Here is a 21284-nt window from a genome sequence, read left to right as displayed (position 1 = left end):
TCAAATGTTTGGATGGAACCTTACACCTTTGAAGATACAACTTCAAGGACAATTTGCCAGCTCATACTCCTACGTAATTTTAGCATGAAAGAAATCAGAGTGGTTGGAAATTGAGTCTCCTGAGAGAACAATATAGTGTTGTCCTTAGTCAAAGAATACAGCGCTGAGGGTGAAATTCACCTACGAGCGAGCGTGTGGCTGAAAAGGCCAATGTGAGACCCTCGATCTCGATCACATTGTGTCCACAGAAAGGCCGTCCCTTGTTGTGTCGTTACGTTTAACATTTGTAGAGCCTGGTGCTGTTTTCGCTTTTTCCTCCTTGCCTCTCGTTCTTCAAGAAACTTTTGATCAACGAGAGCCACTCTTTTCTTAATAGCGGTGCGTCGTGCCGGTCTCTCTGCAACCGACTCCCAGTCTGCAGCCGGGTTGCAACATTAACCGAGGCTCTGTCGGACCGCGTCCAGCCCTCCCCGTACAGCCGTTATTTGGATATCTGGCAATGATGGAAATAGTGCTATTTGTTAAGCGCTTACACTGCTCCAAGCCCTGTATTAAGCACCGTATGCCGAGAGTTGGTAGACACATTCCCGGTCTTCCTACCTCACTTTCCCTCCAGTTACCCCTTCTGGATCACTTAGCCATGATTTTTCCAACCCCCCGGCACCTACTGATGTTTTCAGCCTGCACGATTTATAGTGGTCACGACTTCTGCACCACTCTCCCGGTGAAAGTTTCCTTGCATTCGTTCGGAACCCCCCTCCCTCCTCCCGGTGATGAGAGCATAAGTAAAATGCGGGACGGAAACGGGGTTGGGGCAAGTCGCAGAAGCGTCCCGGGCCTGGAAAAAACTAGGTGCGAGGTGTGGCGGGTGAGAGAGGGGGATAGGAAACCACAGTCCAGGATTCGGGAACGACTAGGGCGGAGGGCAATCCACAAAATCCTAGTGTGTTCCTCGTTTTACAGGTGGGGGGACGGGGACGGGGGACTAGTATCAGTCCCAGGAAGCGCCGATGCTGGTGTGGATTTGTCTTTTCTCGTTGCCTTCGCCAGGGCAGCGCGATCCCGGCGAAGGACCGTGCGCACTGAGCGCTGCGCTCAAGCTCAACGCCGCGAAACAGGGAGGCGGCTCCGTCCGGAGCCCGCAAAGTGGGGCTCAACTCCTGACCGCCCCCGCACACCTCCCCCGGGGAGGGGCGGAGCCAGGGGCGCGACAGGTGGAGGCGGGGCGAGCCGAGCAGACAAGAAAAGCGGAGGCTCCGCCGGCGGGAGGAGTTTCGGAGTCCGAACCGCAGGAGGCACAGGTGCCTCTTGTCGGACCGGCCCGAGCTGCAGCCCGCAGCAACCAACAGCGAAATCTCCCCAACTAGGCGCCGTCGCCTCTTTGCCCTAACTCTTCCTAAGTTGCGGGAGGCATTTCCTCCTCCGCCACCGGGGCAAAGCCGTCTCCTCCTCCTCCTCCTCCTCCTCCGCCACCGGGGCAAAGCCGTTTCCTCCTCCTCCTCCTTCTCCTCGGCCGGTCAGGGATGGAGGCGGACGCGGAGCGGGAGGAGCTGGCCCGGCTCCGCTCCCTCTTCGCCGCTTGCGACGCCAACCGGTCGGGCCGGCTGGAGCGCGAGGAGTTCGGCTCGCTGTGCGCCGAGCTGCAGGTGCAGCCGGCCGATGCGGAGACGATCTTCCAGCGGCTCGACGCGGACCGGGACGGGGCCATCACCTTCCAAGAGTTCGTCCGGGGCTTCCGCGGCGCCAACCGCGGGCGGCGGCTTGACCTGCGGCGGCGGCTTGAGCTGCGGCGCGGGGTGCTAGAACGCGGGCTGGGAATCGTCGGCGGCCCGCAGCTGGGCGACGAGGAGGAGGACAGGGAGGAAGAAGCGGAGGGCTATTACGAAGAGGAGGAGAAGGAGGCGACGGCTGGGGAGGCCTCGGGGGGCCCGGAGGGCCTCGGGCAGGCGTGGCAGGACTTCCAGGCCCGGCTCGGAGAGGAAGCCAAGTACATCCCCAGGTAAGGAAAGGGAGGGGGAGGGGGAGACGAGTCTTCCCCCTCCCCGTCCCGCTCCCCCACCCCCTGTCCCAACCTTCCCACTCCCAAAGTTTCTCCGTTCCCCGCGCATCTGCCAGGAGCGCAGAGTTTGCGTCCCCGGGGAACTGAGCGAAGAGTCCAAGACTCGAGAGTGCGCGCCAGTTGGCCCGTTTAAGGGGGACACCTTCTTCCCCCCGCTCTTCTCCCCACCTTGGCCAGAGATCCTCCCCGCTCTTTCCCGGCCACGGGGGTTCGTCCCGGGAAGTCACGCTGCATCCGTCCGCAACTCTGACACGTGTTCGGGGGGCGTCCAAAGGGGTGCAGGACCCCTGCCTCTCTCCCTCCTCTTCTGTCTCTCTCCCTCTCTCTTCCTCCGCGTTTCTTCGGAAGAGTCTCTCTGCCGCCCCGATCTCCCTTAGGTTCAAAGTGCTCAACCCACAAGGGTCTGAGCGCAGAACCGCTTTTGATGTCTTGAGCCCTGCCCACCTCGTGCCATCGCCCCGGCTGCTTTGCAAGAGAAAGAGTTGCCTTTCCAGGCAGCTTCCGAAACTTCAGCGTTTCTGTCTTTGAGAACACTTTCCCGGCGGGGGGTGGATGCCTGATGCAATAAGTGAAACCGAAAGACCTGGGGAAGGGAATGCCATTACAAGGAAGCCGCGCAGGTGTGCTTAATTCAAGCCGTCCTGCCGGCTTTCCGGGGCTCTTCCGCCCAACCCTAACTTACTGGAAATCTCCCTTCCTCTCCAATTAGTAGACAATCGGTAATATTTACGGAGCACTTAGCGGGTGCGGAATCCCTTACCCTTGGGAGAGTTACAGTAGAGTTAGCAGTTGTGATCCCTGCCCCAGTGAGTTAAGTCTGAGAGAGAGCGCAAACAAAAACCCTCTGCAGAGACGGAAAGCCTGACGAAGCGTAAGTATGAAGCAGTATAAATATCAGGAAGCTTGGTCGATCTCAGACAACTAAAAGTTGACTCGGAGTTAGTGTTTTCCTTCTGAATCCGTCCCATTCGCACGTAATCCTAATTTGTGGAAACTGCCATGTCCACGTAGCGGCCCCCTCTGTTTCCTACCTTACTAGAGGCTCAACTCTGCTCCTCCTTTCATTCAATCGATGGTATTTATTGAGCGCTTACTGTGCGCAGAGCACTGTACTAAGCGCTTGGGAGAGTCCAATACAAGAGAGTTGGTAAGCACGTTCTCTGACCACCAGGAGCTTATAGTGTGGGGGAGCTCACCTTTACTTTTTTTTTTTTTGGTAGAACCAGACTTCTCCTAGCTATTAAATCCGGCGAGGTACATCCGCATCATATGTGGAAAGCACTTAAAAAATCTCCCTCAAGATCAGAGATGAGAAAATGACTATTAATAGTTGGAGTGTAGAGAGGGTAACAATTTCATAGCTGTTACACCTCATTCGTAAGTGATCGTTATTGATGTTGGGGATGTTACAAAATGCCGTATTACCAGATGTGGTTTCAGACTATTTTCAGGAGATTATAAAATGCAGTATTTTACCTCTCCAAATGTCCCCAGACTAGACTTTAACAGATATGCCGCCCTTCTCCCAAGTTTGTGTTCTGATAGGAGACAAATCAGCCAAATATTTCATTCAATAGTATTTATTGAGCGCTTACTATGTGCAGAGCACTGTACTAAGTGCTTGGAATGGACAATTCAGCAACAGATACAGACAACCCCTGCCCCAGTGACAGGCTCACAGTCTAATCCGGGGAAATATTTTTTTTCCTAAACTCCTATGTTAGCTCGTTGTTTAAATGGGGGGGAAACCCCCCCCCCTCAGATCCTTCTCTTGGTAGCCATGAGCTCCCTCTTCCTCCAGTTCTCCACCATTCAAACCCTGAAGTGGAAGAGATGCCTGTGACTTAATTTAAGGCAGGTCAGGTGTAAGAGGGGTTCGTTGCTGTAGAAACATGAAATCTCATAACTCACTGGCCTAAGTATCACAGGGGTCAACTTCAAATAGGAATTGTAGCTGTGCACATTGAGGATAAATGAACCCTCTCTTCAATTTGGCATCATTTGGAGAAAGTTTTCTCATAGTGATAAAACATGGAATAATTTAGTCTGACATGTACAAGAATTCTAGTTCATTTGGCCACTCTGAAGGGATTTATAAATCAAAGTCTGCCTAGTTTTGTTGTCATGTAAGTGCTTCTCCAAATGTATAATGGAAATAATAACCCAGGCCTCTCTGCCAGGTTGTGGTGACACATAACTGATAAAAATGCAAATGATTTTGTGACCATGAAGCACCAAAAGAGAGAAGTGCTATGACCCTTGTGGGCACTCAGTAAGTTCTTGTTACTTCTCAATTGTCAGTCAACAGAAAATGCAGCAGATCTTGAGTGAGGGCAAAAAAAGAGTTTCTTAATGTGCTGTGATTTGGCGTCGGATGGCCTCTCAGCATTAGACAAACACATTTTTCCTCCTTCATGTGTCACTTACCACATTTAGAGTGGCACTTGAGTGGGTTGCAGTGTGGGGATTGGGCCAGACTGATGGTAGGAAGGAGCAAGCTTGGATGGTCTGGCATGGATGTGATTTTTATCTCCAGTTTTGTTAGACAAGATGCAAACTGTAAAGTGAATAAATTCCTAAAAATAAATTCCTAAAAGAGGTAGCTCAGGTATGACTGTATTTGGTGTGCGTGTGTTTATGTATATGTATATGTGTGTGTGTGTGTGTGTGTATTCAGTTCTGGACTGGCTATAGCACCGTGGAATAACTTTAGGATCTTGGAAAATTCTCAGGGAAGTTGAATGCTTTGGGAAGGTCTGTAAAAGCAGTATTGAATTCTTGGGGTTCAAGAGTGTGTGTGTGTGTGTATGTGTATATACATATATATATATACATACACACTGATACAAAGAGACTTATGACTTGCAAACCCTGACTGCCTGTTACAGTTATATGAAAGTCTTCATATATTGTCCATGGGGCCACGTATAGATTCTTCCCTATTTCAACCCATACGTGGTTTGTGGGAAATATGAAGGCTCTCTAAATCTATTACAAGCCAAGAAAACATATCCAATCCTCTGTGTGTTAAGTACATAATGTTGGTATTTGCTAAGCGCTTACTATGTGCCGAGCACTGTTCTAAGCGCTGGGGTAGACATAGGGGAATCAGGTTGTCCCACATGGGGCTCACAGTCTTAATCCCCATTTTACAGATGAGGGAACTGAGGCACAGAGAAGTTAAGTGACTTGCCCACAGTCACACAGCCGACAAGTGGCAGAGCTGGGATTCGAACTCATGAGCCCTGACTCCAAAGCCCGTGCTCTTTCCACTGAGCCACGCTGCTTCTCTGAAGTACATCTAGACGTATGCACACTGCTCTGTACAGAGCTCAACAGAGGCACTCATTCATTCATCTATGAGTGAAAAATCAAGGGTGACAAACATGTAATTATGTACAGGCAGTCCTCGGCTTAAAATGTTTCGAGTTACGATAAACGGCACTTACGGCATTTCTAAATTTACACCATTTCAGCTTTACAACACGTCGGTTTCGACTTATCAACACTAGCCTCCCTTATGGCACTAGCTCCGTTTACCACCTACGGGACAGTACTTCATCTGAGGTAAGATGGATGTGTCGACCCTCCCTGGTGACTCCACCTGGCGACCAGGTAACCCTGCACTCCCCTCTGCTCCTCCATAAGCTTTCCCCCTGCCCGGCACTGGTGGGTAGGGTGGGTTTTTTTTGTTTGGTTTTTTTCAAGTGACTGGGTTGGCTCCTTCCCTCACTGCAGCCCCCTCCTTCCTCTCCCCATGCCCACTCCCTGCCAGGATCACCACAGCAACGAGGAAAGGGCCAAGCCAGACAGGCCAGGGGAGGAGGCCTGAGAGAAGAATGACCACTGCCACCCACCTCTCCACCCACCCCTTTCCACCCTCTCTGCTTGCAGCCCCGGAAACAACACAGCCTTGGGTCGGAACGGGATGGGGAAGAGGGAGGGCGGTGATGGTCGTCTTCCCGGTCTTCTCCCCTGCTCAGGTCAGTTCTGCCCAATCCCTGTGGCTGAGGCAGTCAGTCCCTGCAGGGGAGTGGGATGGGGGTGGGGGGCTGTACCTTGGGAAGGGACCAATCTGGCTGTGAGACATGTATATTCTCTATTTTAATAAACAAAACAAAAACAACCCTCAAAGCATTGCCTGGCAGGGGAGGAAAGGGGAGAGACCAGGGAATGTTGGGCTGGTGGTCTTAAGGGTACAGGGATGGATTTGGCCAGGAGAAACTATGGAGAAACTATTTTAAAAGCTGCAATGTTGGGGGTGAGGGGAAAGGCCGGGAGGGAAAGTTTAAAGAGGGTGGGGGTTTGGGTTACCAGATGGCTAGGGAGACTCACCAGGAAAGGTCGACACTAGGGTGTATAGTGGACACCCAGATGCATGTGATGTTGCATGCGGTACTTTGCCAGAGTACCCCCAAATCTACACAATGCTTCCCCAGAAGCTTTCTTGGGGGGTGGTGGGCAAAAAGAACCCTGCACCCTTTGCTCCAGAACCATTCCCAGAACCCCGGGAATACAGTCATTGCTTCTGAGCTGTGGAACCGGGTGGCAAGAGCCAAGGCAGAGGGACCCTGAGAATAAAAATACTGGGAAGAAAGATGTCTGGTGGCATAGGAGTGCAAGGCAGGGAACAGACCAGTTGAAAACTGGACTGTCCAATATCAAACTAGATGTCAATTGGTTGACATGTCCAATGAAGGCAAAGTTGGTTATCCTGTTGTTGTACCTTTCTGCCTCAATGTAAATTTAATGTAACTATATTATCCATAAGAGAGAAGCAGCACTGCCTAGTGGAGAGAGCACAGGTCTGGCAGTCAGGACCTGGGTTCTATTGCCCGCTCTGCCTCTTGCCTGCTGTGATCTTGGGCAAGTCACTTCACTTCTCTGGCCCTCGGTTTCCTTCATCTTTAAAATGGAGGTTCAATGCCTGTGCTCCCTTTCTATTAGACTGTGAGCCCGGGACTGTGTCCAACCTGCTTAATTTGTGTCTATCCAGTGTCTGGCACATAGTAAGCGCTTAACAAATACCGTAATAGTAATGATCTTTGGGAACATGGGTAAGTTTGATTAAAAAGATGATGTCCATCCTCGGTTCTAGAGCCAGTCTCCCATTTGTAACATTATCCCTATGAGAAGATTGGCTCTGACCGCCAACATTTCCCCTAAGATGCAGTTGGCAGTAACCAATCGTGGCTTAAGCCCGAGGCCTGCCTGTATTTTTCTGCACTATAATTTTTAAACAATGTCTTGCCCAAACAGAAATTTTCATGTTGGATGTTACCTTCCATGTGAACAGCTTGGGTAAATTTGTCACCTTTGCCTGAGCCATTTAATATTCCCAGCTACACCAACAGGCTTTTACTGTCTCTTCTATTCTGGCCTGTTCATCTTAGCATCTTTTAGGTGAAATCAAAGTTCCAAAGATACATCCTTAAATATATCTTCATCTCCTCATCTTTTTAAAACCTCATCACTCCCTTTTTGGGAACAAAAGCTCATTTTTGTAGCCACCCCTTGACCCAGGGCTAAAGATCAGTGATGCTCTTTTCATTCCTGCACTGGCAGGGACATTGGTTAAGCAGAGTGGTCATGGTTGAAGCTCTTGGATAGCAAGCTTATTTTGCACCCCTAAGTTTTGTGATCATGAAGGAATCTCCCCGAGTAGCCAAATAGGCTGGGGGAAAAAGACAGATTGGCAAATCAGAAAGTTTTCCAACTTGGCCCATCATCAGCTATTGAGTGTTACATTGTCCTTGCACTTGGGGATATGCAAAGAAAACTGAATTGAAGACAGCCCTCTTGCCCTCACTAGAAACAACCAACCACTAAAATTTAAAAGAAACAAACACCAACATTTGCACAAGTGCTGCTTTGCAGGAGTGGTCAGAACAGTATGGTGTTCTGTCTCCTCAGTCCAGTAAACAGATACATCATCTATGTTCTTTCCTCCCCTACTTCTTCTACCTCCAACCCTCCTCCCATAATCTATAAAGAACCATGCTGTCATTCTGATGCACCAGTAAGATATCTAATAGAATGGACTAGTTCTATTACTGAGGTCAGGGAATTGCCAAGTTGGGGATATCACAATGGCTGGAGACTATTCAACTATACTGCAAGACATGTTTCACCTCCTTAACAAACTCTTAGACTCGTGTACACAAATTAATTAGGATGAGACTAATCAAAAGACAAGCTTTTAACTGGATGTGTGATATGACTGTCTCTAGATTGATATACTTCTGTCGGTGTCAGTTATTTTACTTCTGTCTCCATTTCACTTCCCACCTCTCTGTCTTTGTTTGTCTTTGGGTTGTTTCTTCTCGTCTCTGTCTCTTGGTCTCTAACTCTGTATTTTTAGGTATGTCTGTTCAAATTTATCTCTGAGTGAGCAAGAATAAAGAGTCATTGTTCTCATTTGAGATTTCTCTTTGAGTTTAAGCTGTTCCGTTTCAAACTTGGTCACTTTAACGATTGATAGATATAATTCATAATATTATGATGGTGCTCAGATTATTTTATGTTAAAATGCTGTCTTTGGCATGCTTAAGAAAATATTATGGAGTTGAGGTCTGAATATTTGCCAAGTCACAATTCACCCAAGTAGGGCGGGCCCATAGAGTGTGTGAAAATACCCACAGTGGTGAAAATATCAAATCCATATTTGAAAAACCTGATCCCAAACTTAGTGAATCTTTTAGTGAAGTTCTTTTACATTGTCTTGCTTTGTTTATATTTTCCTCTTGTTGCCTAGGCATTTTAAAATCAACTTAGACGTTCAAGCATTACTAATCACATGACACATTCCTCAAATAAACACGTTGACTTGTTCTTGCACCCTAAGAATTGAGTTACGGTCTATATTTGGAGCCAGAACTCCCTAGGGTGGGGAAGGAGGAATCAGGATATTTTTAAGTAGGAGCTAAAATTCAGTTTCTGAAGTTTTTGCTTAGGAAGAGTCTATTGGTACCTTGCTCCTTGGAGAATTTGTAGGGCACCCTCTTAAAATGTTGAAGGAAGCAAATGAGGCTTAAACAGTGTGTTGAAACCAATCCCAAGCACTGAAAGTGGCAGTTACAACTGCAAACTAAAGCCATCATATCTGTATGAGGAAGGAAGTTTGGGCCCAGTGGTCTTCATTATGTTTGTGGGAGGATGGCTGATCACACAGTGTGTTCTTTGTTCTTAGAAGCAGCGTGCCCTAGTGGAAAGAGCATTGGCCTGCAAGTCAGAGGACCTGGGTTCTAATTCCGGCTCTGCCACTTGTCTTTTCTGTGCCTCAGTTACCTCATCTGTAAAATGGGGATTCAGTACCTGTTCTCCCTCCTACTTTGATTTTGAGACTTGTGTGGGACAGGAACTGTGACTGACCTGATTATCTTGTATCTTCCCTAGTGCTTAAAACACATAATAAACACTTAACAAATACTATTATGATGATGATTATTAATCGATTATCTCTGAATACTAAAGATAATTACTGTGAACATGTAACCAGGTATCCAGTGTGGGGCAGATAGTGGTTTTTTTAAGGCCTGAGATGGGGGATAGTGGGGAGAAGACTAATCAGGGTAGCATCTAGCTCAACTTTACAAAAAATATTCCCTAGTCTGCAAACATGTTTTTGAATCCTTAAACTTTTTGTGAGCCCAGCCTGCACTATGCAGTGTCTTAGCAGTAATGTTTCTCATAGCCATGAGGATTCATGGTTCAGAGTATGATCCTGTCAGTGTGTGTGTGTGTTTGTGTGTGTGTGTAATTTTGATTGCAGTTCTCATCCAGCACTTGCTGAGAGTTGTTTTTGTTGTTGTTTCCTGGACAGTGCCAAAATGCCGTCAGTGGGGAGAGGGTGGAGTGAAATGTCCTTGAGAACCAAGCAAGTGTAATGATTTTTGAACCCCAAGAAGCACTATCACAGCAGCATGGTCTAGTGGATAGAGCCTGGGCTTGGGAGTCAGAGGACATGAGTTCTAATTCCGGTTCTGCCACTTGTCTGCTGTGTGACTTTGGGCAAATGACTTCTCTGGGCCTCGGTTCCCTCATCTGTAAAATGGGGATTAAGACTATGAGCCCCATGTGGAACATGGACCGTGTCCAACCTGATTACCTTGTATCTACCCCAGTACTTAGAACAGTGCTTGGCACATAGTAAGTAATAAACAAATACAATTATTATTATTATTAGTATTAGTTGCAGAGAGATTCCACAAACTGGGGAAAACACTTTTTGGGGGAGTAGGCATGCTGTAGAAACATAAGAACATAGCCCCCTCTACCTGAGCTTGTAGTGTGCAGTCAATATGATGTTTTATATTGTACTCTCCCAAGCCCTTAGTACAGTGCTTTGCACACAGTAAGTGCTTACTAAATATGATTATTAATAATATCACAAATACTCATAGGATAGCCAGGTCAAACTTCAAAACTGTCAAACTACTCCTAAGCAAATAGCTAATGAAATATTTGGAAGCTATTGAAAGTTTGAAATGGGTGATACAAATTCAGTAGTGAAACAATGAGGAATTTGGCCTAGAGAAAATGCCTGGGCCACAACTCTGCTCTGTATAATTTATTTCCTAGTTAGCACCCTTTAATCTGAACTCTGAAATGTTCAACTCTTAACCACTTTACCATGCAGGATAACCATCTAATCACATCTCCCAAGTCCATTCTGCACTTGATTTATTATTTTTCTGTGAAATACAATGTTTTAAGGTAAAAAATATAAACCACGAATGCATTTGGTATTGGAAATAAGGCTTCTCAGTGGGATATTTGCTCTTTGGTATCCACAGTTGTCAGCTATTCCAACACCTGGTGTATTTCCTAGCTACTCTGTTATTCCTCTGATATTACTGTATTTTTTTTGGAATTTTTATGATGTGTCTTATTTTACATACAGTTTTGACCTGATTATCAAACATAAGCTCCTTAATGTTTCTTTTAAAACACTCAACCACGTTGACCCCTTCAATCTTCACTAATTTCCTACTACAACCCAACATGCTCATTTTGCTCCCCTAACTCCAGCCTACTCACTGTACCTTGATTTCGTCCATCTTACCACCACCCCTCACCCATGCTTCTGGCTTGAAACACCCTCCCCCTCCGTGTTTGACAGATGACCACTCTCCTCACGTTCAAAGCCTTATTAAAATCACATCTCCTCCAAGAGGCCTTCCCTGACTAAGCCCATATTTCTCCTTTTCCCTCTCCCTTCTGCATCACACTTGCCCTTGGATTTGTACACTTTAAGGACTAGATATTCACTCCACCCTCAGTCCCATGATACTTATGAACATATACATAATTTATTTTAATATTTTTCTCCCCCTCTAGACTCTAAGCTCCTTGTAGGCTGGGAATGCCCCCGCTAACTCTGTTTTATTGTAGTCTCTCAAGCACTTTTAATACAGTGCTCTGCACACAGTAAGAACTCAGTAAATACCATTGATTATAAGGCAAACTGCTTAATTGACTGTCAAAATAGCTTCTGAATATTTTGAAAAACAAATATTGTATTGTCTTCGTGGTTGCTGGAAGTGAACTACAAGGAATGAATTGCTATCCCTTTTCAAAGAGAGAGATTTTTCTTTCCCCAAGTCTCCCAGGAGTTGAGTTTGGGAAGCGGGGAATTGTTTACCTTTTAGCCTTTTTGTTTCCTCACTGAGTTATTGAGCCAGAAGCAAAAGCAAAAAAAAAGACAAGTTTTTCAAACCTGGCGACCCATGGATAATGTGCGAAATCCGATTTTTATCGGATTTTTTTTTCTGTTCACTTTTTAAAAAATTTAATCAGATCCTATTTAAGGCTGTGGGCAATTAAATGTTAAAAGTAATTAAACTAAAAGGGCATCAGTGACTCTGCAAGTACTGATGATGGATTTTAGGCAGTTGGTGGTGTAAGCCTAGAAATCTTTTTCTTTAAAGACAAGCGACTGGGCTTTTTTGAGTATATTATTTTGAAAGACTGTGTGCTATTTGCATAATCTACTTTAATTTTTGACCATTTCTGAATGGAAGAAAGCTGTGGCGTTTTTCTCTACACCAAGAACAGCTGAGCTGTCTCCTAAATGGAACTCTGGGACAGACTTAATGGGAAGTTTTGCTCCTATCTGGTGGTTAGGATTGGGCAGATTTCAGAGTTTAGGTTACACAGTGCAGTTAAAAATTAGTTTTATCTTTTATGCACATACACTTTGGAACTTAAAATATAGGAATTGGTGGAGCTGGCAGAGATCGGAGGGAACTGAGGAATCAAGAGTTCCCTCAGTAAGCTCCAAGTGCTTAGTACAGTGCCCTGCACACACTAAGCACTCAGTAAATACTCATTGATTAATGAGTGATGGAAATGTGTTCCCTGAAGCAGTTTGAGTCAGTTCTTGGCTACCTTGAAGAATTAATTTATCTCGATGGTTTCTCCTCATGGCTTTAAGAAGAGTTATTCTTGAAGCTCCCTGCATCTACCCATGAAATCCAAAATAGGCAGGTCAGTTTTTACAGGAAAATTGTCAGAGAAGATAGACTCTGGGTTCAAAGTGAAGTTATCTCATGCCAATCGAATTATTTGGTCAATCAACTGCCAAAGAATAAACAGATGTTACAGCAGTAAAAGAACAAGCAAGATTCCAATTTCATTGAAGATAGTTTGTCAAAGTCAATGTCTAACTTTCCAGGCATAGTTTTCAACTTGACTCTGAGGGGAAAAAAAAAATGACCTCCTTCCCTCTGGTAATGATCCCTTGCATTGATCCATCAGTCAATAAGTGGTATTTAATTTTTATGGTATTAAGCACTTACTCTGTGTCAAACACTTCTAAGCAGCAGGGTAGGTACAAGTTAATTCGGTTGGGCAGAGTCCCTGTCCCACATGGGGCTCACAGTTTAAGTAGGAGGGCGAACAGGAGAACTGAGGCACAGAGAAGTTAAGTGAATTGCCCAAGGTCACTCAGCAAGCAGTTGTCAGAGCCAGGGTTAGAACCCAGGTCCTCTGATTCCCAGGCTCGTACTCTTTCCACTAGACCATGCTGCTTACTATGTGCAGAGCCCTGGGCTAAGAGCTTGGGCGAGTACAGTACAATAGATGTGGTAGAAGAGATCTCTGACCTCAAGGAGTGCTTTCCTTAAGTTGCTGCTCCACCCAGCCAGCTGGCAAGGGAGGGAAGGAAGAAGGGAGGGCCACGGGCTTTCATTCATGCATAAATGAGGCAACCGATGAGGTACAGAGAGGGTAAATGACTTGGCCGATGTCACCCACCCAGGCCTCTTGCCTCCCATTCAATGCTATTTCCACTAGAATACACCTCCTGACTGGGACAAAACAAAGAGAGTAGTATGTTCCTTTTTATTCTGGAAGGTGAAACTGGATACGGGTTAATGAATGAAGGCACACCATTGTGAATGAGCGAATGCCATTGTTAGAATGAAGATGGGGATGGATCTCTTCCAACTTGAGGTACGGCTGACGTTCAAGACTGTTAACAGTGGACAGAAACATCCTATTTGGAGGAGAGAGTCATACCCTGTAGAAAAACAGTGAGGAAAAGAAGTACTCAGTTGCTAGAAAAATACTAATAGGAGCTCTCTACTTGCAGACACACATACTCCCACCCCCACCCCACCCCCAGATGATGTGAAAAATAGAACATACTAGAGAACAGTACCAATGCTGTGAGTTGTAACTTCTTAAACGAAAATGGAAAAAAAAAGTACCATCTTGATCATTTTGAGTCAATGAGGAAAAAAAATGTTGGGTATTTTAAAATGAATTCATTCAATAGTATTTATTGAGCGCTTACTATGTGCAGAGCACTGTACTAAGCGCTTGGAATATACAATTCAGCAACAGATAGAGACAATCCCTGCCCAAGGCTGGGCTCACAGTCTAATTGGGGGAGACGGACAAAAACAAGACAACATAATCACGATAAATAGAATCAAGGGGATGTACACCTCATTAACAAAATAAATAGGGTAATAACGAATCCACTTCCAAAGCTTTACCGTGGCAAAACTTTCATTTCCTCTTTTCTGACTCCAGTTACTGCAGCCTCTGTACAGGAGAATTATTCCTTATCTTTCTCCATTTTATCAATACCATTTTACAGTATAATTGTTGAATGTCCCAAAATACAAGTGGAAAGAGGAAATGGTCTCGCTTTATTTTTCCTCTCCTACCATCTTGGGAAATTACTCTTATATGAAAGAAAATAGAATAAGCGTTCCCCCAATTTTCCTAGATCACTTTCCAAAATGAATATAATATTAATAACAATAATGATGATGGCATTTGTTAAACACTATGTGCCAAGCACTGTACTAAGCGCTGGGGTGGATACAAGGTAATCAGGTTCCACCTGGGGCTAATAATCTACATAGGAGGGAAAATGGATATTGAATCCGTATTTTGCAGATGAGGGAACTGAGGCCCAGAGAAGTTAACTGTCTTGCTCGGGGTCAAACAGCAGGTATGTGACAGAGCCGGGATTAGAACACAGGCCCTCTGACTCTCAAGCTTGTGCTCTTTAGGCATTTGCAGAAAGATGCCAAGTTTCCAGAAGGGGTAAATTGGACCAGAGCTAAAGCCCAGGCTGGGAAGAGACCGAGTGAGGGACCTGCTAGAGTAAAAATTTTCAGAGAAGCCCTAAGAGTGCTATCACCTCCAGATAGTGCCAATTGCCCTGAGTGACTGCAGAGTTCCTGATAGCCCCTTACTGTAAATATTCTCATGAATACAAAAACAGGATCCTGATTTTTGGAAGCAGTTTATGAGGGGGTGGGATGTGTGTGTGTGTGCCCGCGCATATGTGTGTGTAAGTAAAGCTCCCTAAGTGTTTGTGGGTGTATATATTTAGTGTCATGTACACACAGTTCTCCCAAGCACTACAGCACTTGACACATTCCCTGGCATTCTGAGAGTTAACAGGACAGACTCAATTTGTTTAACATATGATTCAAGACAAACAAAGTGAGCCTCAAGTAGTGCTGGTGAAATAAAGACTACCCAGAAGGAATGGGCGGGCAGTATCTGAGCCAGGTTCCAGAAGAAGGAAATAACCTGTTTGAACATTAGCCCAGGGTGAAGTAATCCTGGCAGCTATGTCTGCCAGGGCTAGGTAGGTGTTCCTTATTTTGGTGGTGTTTTGGGTTTTGTTTTTCTTTTCACAGGAATTTCCCCCAAATGCACCCAAGGTTAATTTAATGTTATGGAGATTGTGCCGTGCAGCAGGATTTCTATCTTTGAGGGCAGGGATGACGTTTACTTATGCTGTTGCATTCTCCCAAGCACGGCGAAGGTGCTGCTTAAAATCCCATTGATTTGATCGGAGCCGGGTATGACAGACCCTGATGGCCCTGTGCTTGCTAGCTTGGGGCGGATGACTATGCCCCTGGAAGTGAAATCTTAGCTTGGTCCTCAGGTTAAGGGGTCTGGTGAGTTTCTCAGGTATGGTGGTACATGCAAGAATTTTCCCTTCTTCATCTGGGCCTGGGAATAGAATGAGTGAATCAGTCAATCAGTGGTATTTATTCAGCACCATATGCAGAGCACTGTATTTTGCCCTTGGGACTGTAAGCTCCTTGTGGGGAGGGAATGTGTCTACCGAATGTGTTGTACTCTCCCAAGTCTATTAACTCTGTTTTATTATAACTACCTTCTCTATGCTCATCTGTAGAATGGAGATTAAATCCTCCTCCCTCCAACTTAGACTGTGAACCCCATATGGGACAAGGACCGTGTCCAACCTGATTATCTCGTATCTACTCCAGCACTTAGTACAGTTCCTGGCACATAGTAAATATTTATCAACAACCCTAAAGAAACACTGTACTAAACACTGGGGGCTTGTTGATGGCAGGGACTGTGTCTACCAACTCTGTTATATTGTACTTTCGCGAGTGCTTAGCTCAGTGCACTGCACATAGTGCTTCATAAATCTGAAATATTTCAGAGATACATTATAACCAGATCTGGCACAATTTGTGTTCCACACAAGATTCACGGTCGAAGGGGGAGGGAGAATGGGTATTTTAATCCCCCTCTTAGAGAAGAGGAAACTGAGTCACAGAGAAGCAGCATGGCCTAATGGAAAGGGCATGGGCCTGGGAGTCACAGAACCTGGGATCTAATTGTGGCTCTGTCATTTGTCTGTTGAATGCCCTTGGGCAAGTCATTTAACTTCTCTGTGCCTCAGTTCCGTTATCTGCAAAATGGAGAGTCAATACTTGTTCTCCCTCCGATTTAGACGGCAAGTCCCATGTGGGACTGATCACCTTGTAACTACCCCAGTGCTTGGTACAGTGCTTGGCACATAATAAGCGCTTAACAAAACTGGTTACAAATGCGGTGTGACCTTGGGCAAGTCACTTACCTTCTCTGTGCCTCTTACCTCATCTGTAAATTGGGGATTAATACTGTGAGCCCTATGTGGGACATGGACTTGCCCAACCTGATTAGCCTGTACCTACCCCAGTGCTTAATAAAGTGCCTGATATGTAGTAGATGTTTAACAAATACCATAAAATATTATTATTGTTATTATTATTAAATGATTTTTCCAGCTTCACATAGCAGTCAAGTGACAGAGGTGGAAATAGAACCCAGGTCTCCTGACTCGCTGTCCTGTACTCTTTCTATGAGGCCATGTGGCTTCTCTTGGTTTACTGGATTAACATTAGGCTTCCAAGTTTTCCTATAGTTTCTGCTTTGCCAATTTATATGATTTTCTCAAAAACAATTCAAATCCTTTATGCCTTGTGCATTTTTTTGAAGCAGCATATGCTACTTGAACGCTATTATAAAGGAAGTTTAGTAGTTCAGAATCCATCGAAGTCCGGAAGATGCTTTAAAATATCACATAGCTAGCTCTCAATTTTCTCTCCTCATGCTCAACTATTCATTGCAAGTAGTAGCATTCTGACTCTATAATTGTGAAGTACTTTGAAGGGATGCAGAGAGCTTCTCAAACATTAAATGGCCAGTTCACACAGTGACTTGATGAGATCCGTAAATGTTATTCTCATTCATAGATGGGGAGATGGGGACTGACAGATACTGCAGTTTATACTTGAAGTCAGGGTTAGAACTAGACTTGGTTGTTCAGTTGAGTGCTCATACAGTTAAAGAAACACCTGGTGAAGGGCTGATTGTGCTTCTCAATTTCGATAGGTTTACCATTTTTCTTGTTTGGAAGAACTGCCTTCACCCCCCCACCCCCATCACTACCTTCTTGAACACATGACTTTGTATGAGTCACAGTGGAAGGTTGGAATCCTGCTGAGCACGAATGTTGTAATAGCTACTTTTAATCACTTCTCCCCTGGTGTCATGTCATACTAGAACAGACTTAAATCCCCAGGAAGAAGTGAAAACCAAGACAAGAATGGGGAAAAGCTAAGAAATCTCACACCACTGGTTTGGGTTAAAATTGTGGCAAGCTCTCCTTCCCAAGGCTTAGGGTGGCTGCATGTATTCTGTTGAGTTTTGAGGTAATTCTTAAAGACCAAGCAGATCTAGTAGAAGATGGACCTCTTGTCTTGGACTGGGTGCACTGAATAAGTCATAAGGAGACTTGGGCTCAAGAGCCAACTCTGCCACTGACTTTCTTGGGGGTGTCTGGGCAACTTCATCCCTCTGGACTCAGTTTCTCCAAATGTGACAGTGTTTTGCTTCTTTAGAAGGAAGATGCCAAACAGTGAATCCAATGTCTGTACCATTGTGACTTAATAATAATAAATAAATAATTGTGGTATTAAGTTGCTTACTATGTTCCAGATACTGTACTAAGCACTGGGGTGGATACAAGTAAATTGGATTGGACCCAGTCCCTGTCTCATGAGGGGCTCACAGTCTCAATCTCCATTTTACGGATGAGGGAACAAAGGCCCAGAGAAGTGAAGTGACTTGCCCAAGATCACACAGCAGACAAGTGGCAGAGCTGGGATTAGAACCCATTACCTTTTGAGTTCCAGGCCTGTGCTCTATCCACTATGCCATGCTGCTTCCCCTATGATCTGCCTTGCAATGTGCCCATTTTTACTTATTTCCATTAGCATCATTAGGGATTGTTGCTCAGTCTGGGACCACCTGACTCTCTAATACGGTGTGTTTCCCAGAGACGTCATTTTTTCATTTTGGTTGCTGGATTTGAGGTCCTGGCAGCTTCCCGTGTGAGGTTAGGGTTAGCTTCTGGGAGGTGGGAACTTGCTTTACTACTCCCGGTAGCACAGTTTAGCAAATCCCATCCTCCTCCTCCTCTCCTCGCCACCATCGTGCTGCTTTTCGAGTGCCTAAGCAAGTTGTTGGTAGTAAGAAAACATTCCGAGAGAGTACTTTTGATGTGATTCATTAAGGGCCTAAGTGTTAGCTATTAAATAATTTTCCTAGCCTTGACTTGGCAATCAGCCCTCGGGGAGGCAACCATAGCCTTCTGTGTTTTGCAGAGGACCCAAATACGTTCATTCATTCAATAGTATTTATTGAGCGCTTACTATGTGCAGAACACTGTACTAAGCGCTTAGAATGTACAGATCGGTAACAGAGACAGTCCCTGTCCTTTGACAGGCTTACAGTCTAATGGTTGTCAGCCTCAATGAATAACGAGCTCGTTGTGGGCAGGAACGTGTCTCTTGTTTTATTGTACTCTCCCAGGCGCTTAGTACAGTGCTTTGCACATAGTGAGCGCTCAATAAATACGATTAAATGAAAAATTTGAGCAGTACACAATTGACCGTTAGGAATCTCAGCACACCGTCAAAAGTTTGCGGCCGTTCCCCAGCTGGGCAGCGCATCTCGCATTTTGACGTCTGGCCCAGCCTCATTGACGGCTCTTGGCTCTCTCCCATCCCAGCCCAGCCCAGCCTGGTCTGGGCACACCCTTTTCTTGACTGCGGAAGTGTAATCTTTTTTTGCTCTGCTTCCAAAGAGAGGCGGGAAAAGCTGTATTGGTTCCCCGTCGCGGTAAATGTCATTTTAAAACGTATCAAATGCATGTGCAGTTGCTCTCATTCTGGGAGAATCTGGCAATGAGAAGCAATTCAGAATGAAGATTTAAAGAGAGCATGGCCAACCACTGTTTGCACAACAGCCAGCTTAGGTGGACAAAAACCGGCTGGGTGGCTAGCTAGAGGGTGAGTTCTGGAAAGCATTTTAAATGATGGGGAGGGAATTTTTCTAAAACCAGTTTGAACTTAGCCAGCATAAAGTGGAGAATTTAACTTGCTTAACCATCTAGCAGGTAGGTGTGGTTTTTAAATTTCTGGAGCCTCGCAAAGCACCTGACAGGCTTTCACTTATTAATATTATTATTTTATTTTTATGATTATTATTATTAGACTAATGATTCTGGGTTCTGACTAGAAAATGCTAAGTGACATGACCAATGAAAATTCCCTTCCTAAAGACAGTGATTGGAAAACCACAGGAATGCTTGCCATTGAAAATAAGAATTATTTCCTCAATGAGCAAGAAATCACTTATGTAATAATAATGATAGTAAAAATTGTGGTATTAAGCGCTTACTATATGTGAAACACTGTTCTAAGCACTTGGGTACATACAAGATAATCAGGTCCTACATGGGGTTCACAGTCTAGGAGGGAGAACAGGTATTAAATCCCCATTTTACAGATGAGGTAACTGAAGCACAGAGAAGTGAATCGACTTGCCCAAGATCACACAGCAGACAAGCAGCAGAGCTGGAATTAGTACCCAGGTTCTCTCACTTCCAGGCCCGAGCTCCTTCCAGTAGGCCACGCTGCTTCTCAACATGCAGACAGAGTGTAAGAAATTAGATTTACTGAAGCTATGTGGCATTCTGAAGGGAATTTTTATCTCATTTGTATTTAATCTCTTTTAAATTTCTAGAGAACTCATATTTTGATATTCTTATAGTCTAGGACCTTTTTTTCTGTCTGAAAAAAGGAAGTGTTTGTTCTCCAAAAATCATCCCTGATTTAGAAAGGCCCTCTGGTGTGGCAGTGTTGAAATTGCTTCTTTCTTGCCTTTAGAGGTGTTGAGGAATTCCTCAGATACATGAAGGCTTCCCAGCTGGCTCTGAAATCACTAATTACTCAGTAAGCCTCAGCATTTAGTGCTATGCTAGACGTTGATGCATCGCTGTCTTTTTGTTTTCATCTGCCATTTTTGGGTAGGTACATTTCTGGCGAATGCTACAATTATTTAAGTTTGCCTGAGTCTCTATGTATTTATTACATGGGCTCCCTCTAGATTGTAAGGTCCTAGAGGGTAGGGAAAGTATCTTGTTCTTTTATAACCCCTTTAGCCCATGTTCAGCGCTCAATAAATGTTGCTGACAGATGTTAACTAAGGAATAAACTCTTGTCATAGTGGGTTTCCCCTTATCTGCTGTTTCCGGTTGTCTGTAATCAGTACAGAGATGGTGTTTTCTCTGTCTCTTGCTGTCCTTCTCCTTTGTAATTTCATAGCCCCTGGACATTTAATGTTTCTATCTGAACTCACTCAACTCTATCTGGGATTTCTCTAGGCTTCAGTGTGGTTTAGACATCAGTGGATCATACTTTCCTTTCTCATCGACTATCTGGTTCATGTGGAAGAAGGGAGGAAGAGGGCTGAGTATAATGGTTAAGACTGATCTGAAAGGGAACTGTTGCCAGAATCCATCAAAAGTATTAATCGAGGGCAAGATTTCAGTGCTTTACTAGGCACTGAGAACGTTTCAGAGGAAGAAAGAGCCTTGGTGCTACTAGTCTGATGGAGAAGCAGTTGATTTAATAATGGTATTAATTGAGTGCTTACTGTGTGCAGAGCACTGTTCTAAGTGCCTGGGAGAGGGCAATAAAAGAGAGTTGGAAGAGACATTCCCAGCTCACAACGTGCTTACAGTCTAGAGGGGGAGACAGACACTAATGTAAATGAATCATTTATAATATATAATTTATAGATATGTACATAAGTGCTGTGGGGCTGAGGGTGGGGCGAATATCAAATACCCAAAGGTCACAGATCCAAATGCATAGATGGTGCAGAAGGGAGAGGGAGTCAGAGTAAAGAGGGGCTTAATTGGGGAAGGCCTCTTGGAGGAGATGTGACCTTAATAAGGCTTTGAAAGTGGAGGGAGTGGTAGTGTGGCATATATGGAGGGGGAGGGATTAAGACTGAAGAGCTCAGGGGCTTGATTGTACAGGGAGAGGTAGACAGGAAGAACTTGGATAGACAAAACACTCATGCTTAGGTTGAGTGAACAATT

At 45.0% G+C, this 21284-nt stretch overlaps 1 protein-coding gene across 3 annotated transcripts in view; it reads left to right on the top strand.

The window, feature by feature from the left end:
• Window positions 1–1308: 1308 nt before the first annotated feature.
• RASEF (RAS and EF-hand domain containing) overlaps window positions 1309–21284 on the top strand; it is a 70454-nt gene continuing 50478 nt past the window's right edge. For 2 of the 3 annotated variants that reach the window (XM_029056253.2, XM_029056250.2), the window contains exon 1: window positions 1309–1999. In XM_029056253.2, the coding sequence (XP_028912086.1) occupies window positions 1524–1999 (476 nt within the window). In that variant the 5' untranslated portion in view covers window positions 1309–1523. The remainder of the gene's footprint in view (window positions 2000–21284) is intronic. The other variant, XM_029056252.2, reaches the window with a different exon arrangement.

Source organism: Ornithorhynchus anatinus, chromosome X5 (assembly GCF_004115215.2).
Source record: "Ornithorhynchus anatinus isolate Pmale09 chromosome X5, mOrnAna1.pri.v4, whole genome shotgun sequence".
Taxonomy (NCBI): Eukaryota; Metazoa; Chordata; class Mammalia; order Monotremata; family Ornithorhynchidae; genus Ornithorhynchus; species Ornithorhynchus anatinus.
Note: the sequence above shows the minus strand (reverse complement) of the source record. Positions and strands in the feature narration are given on the sequence as shown.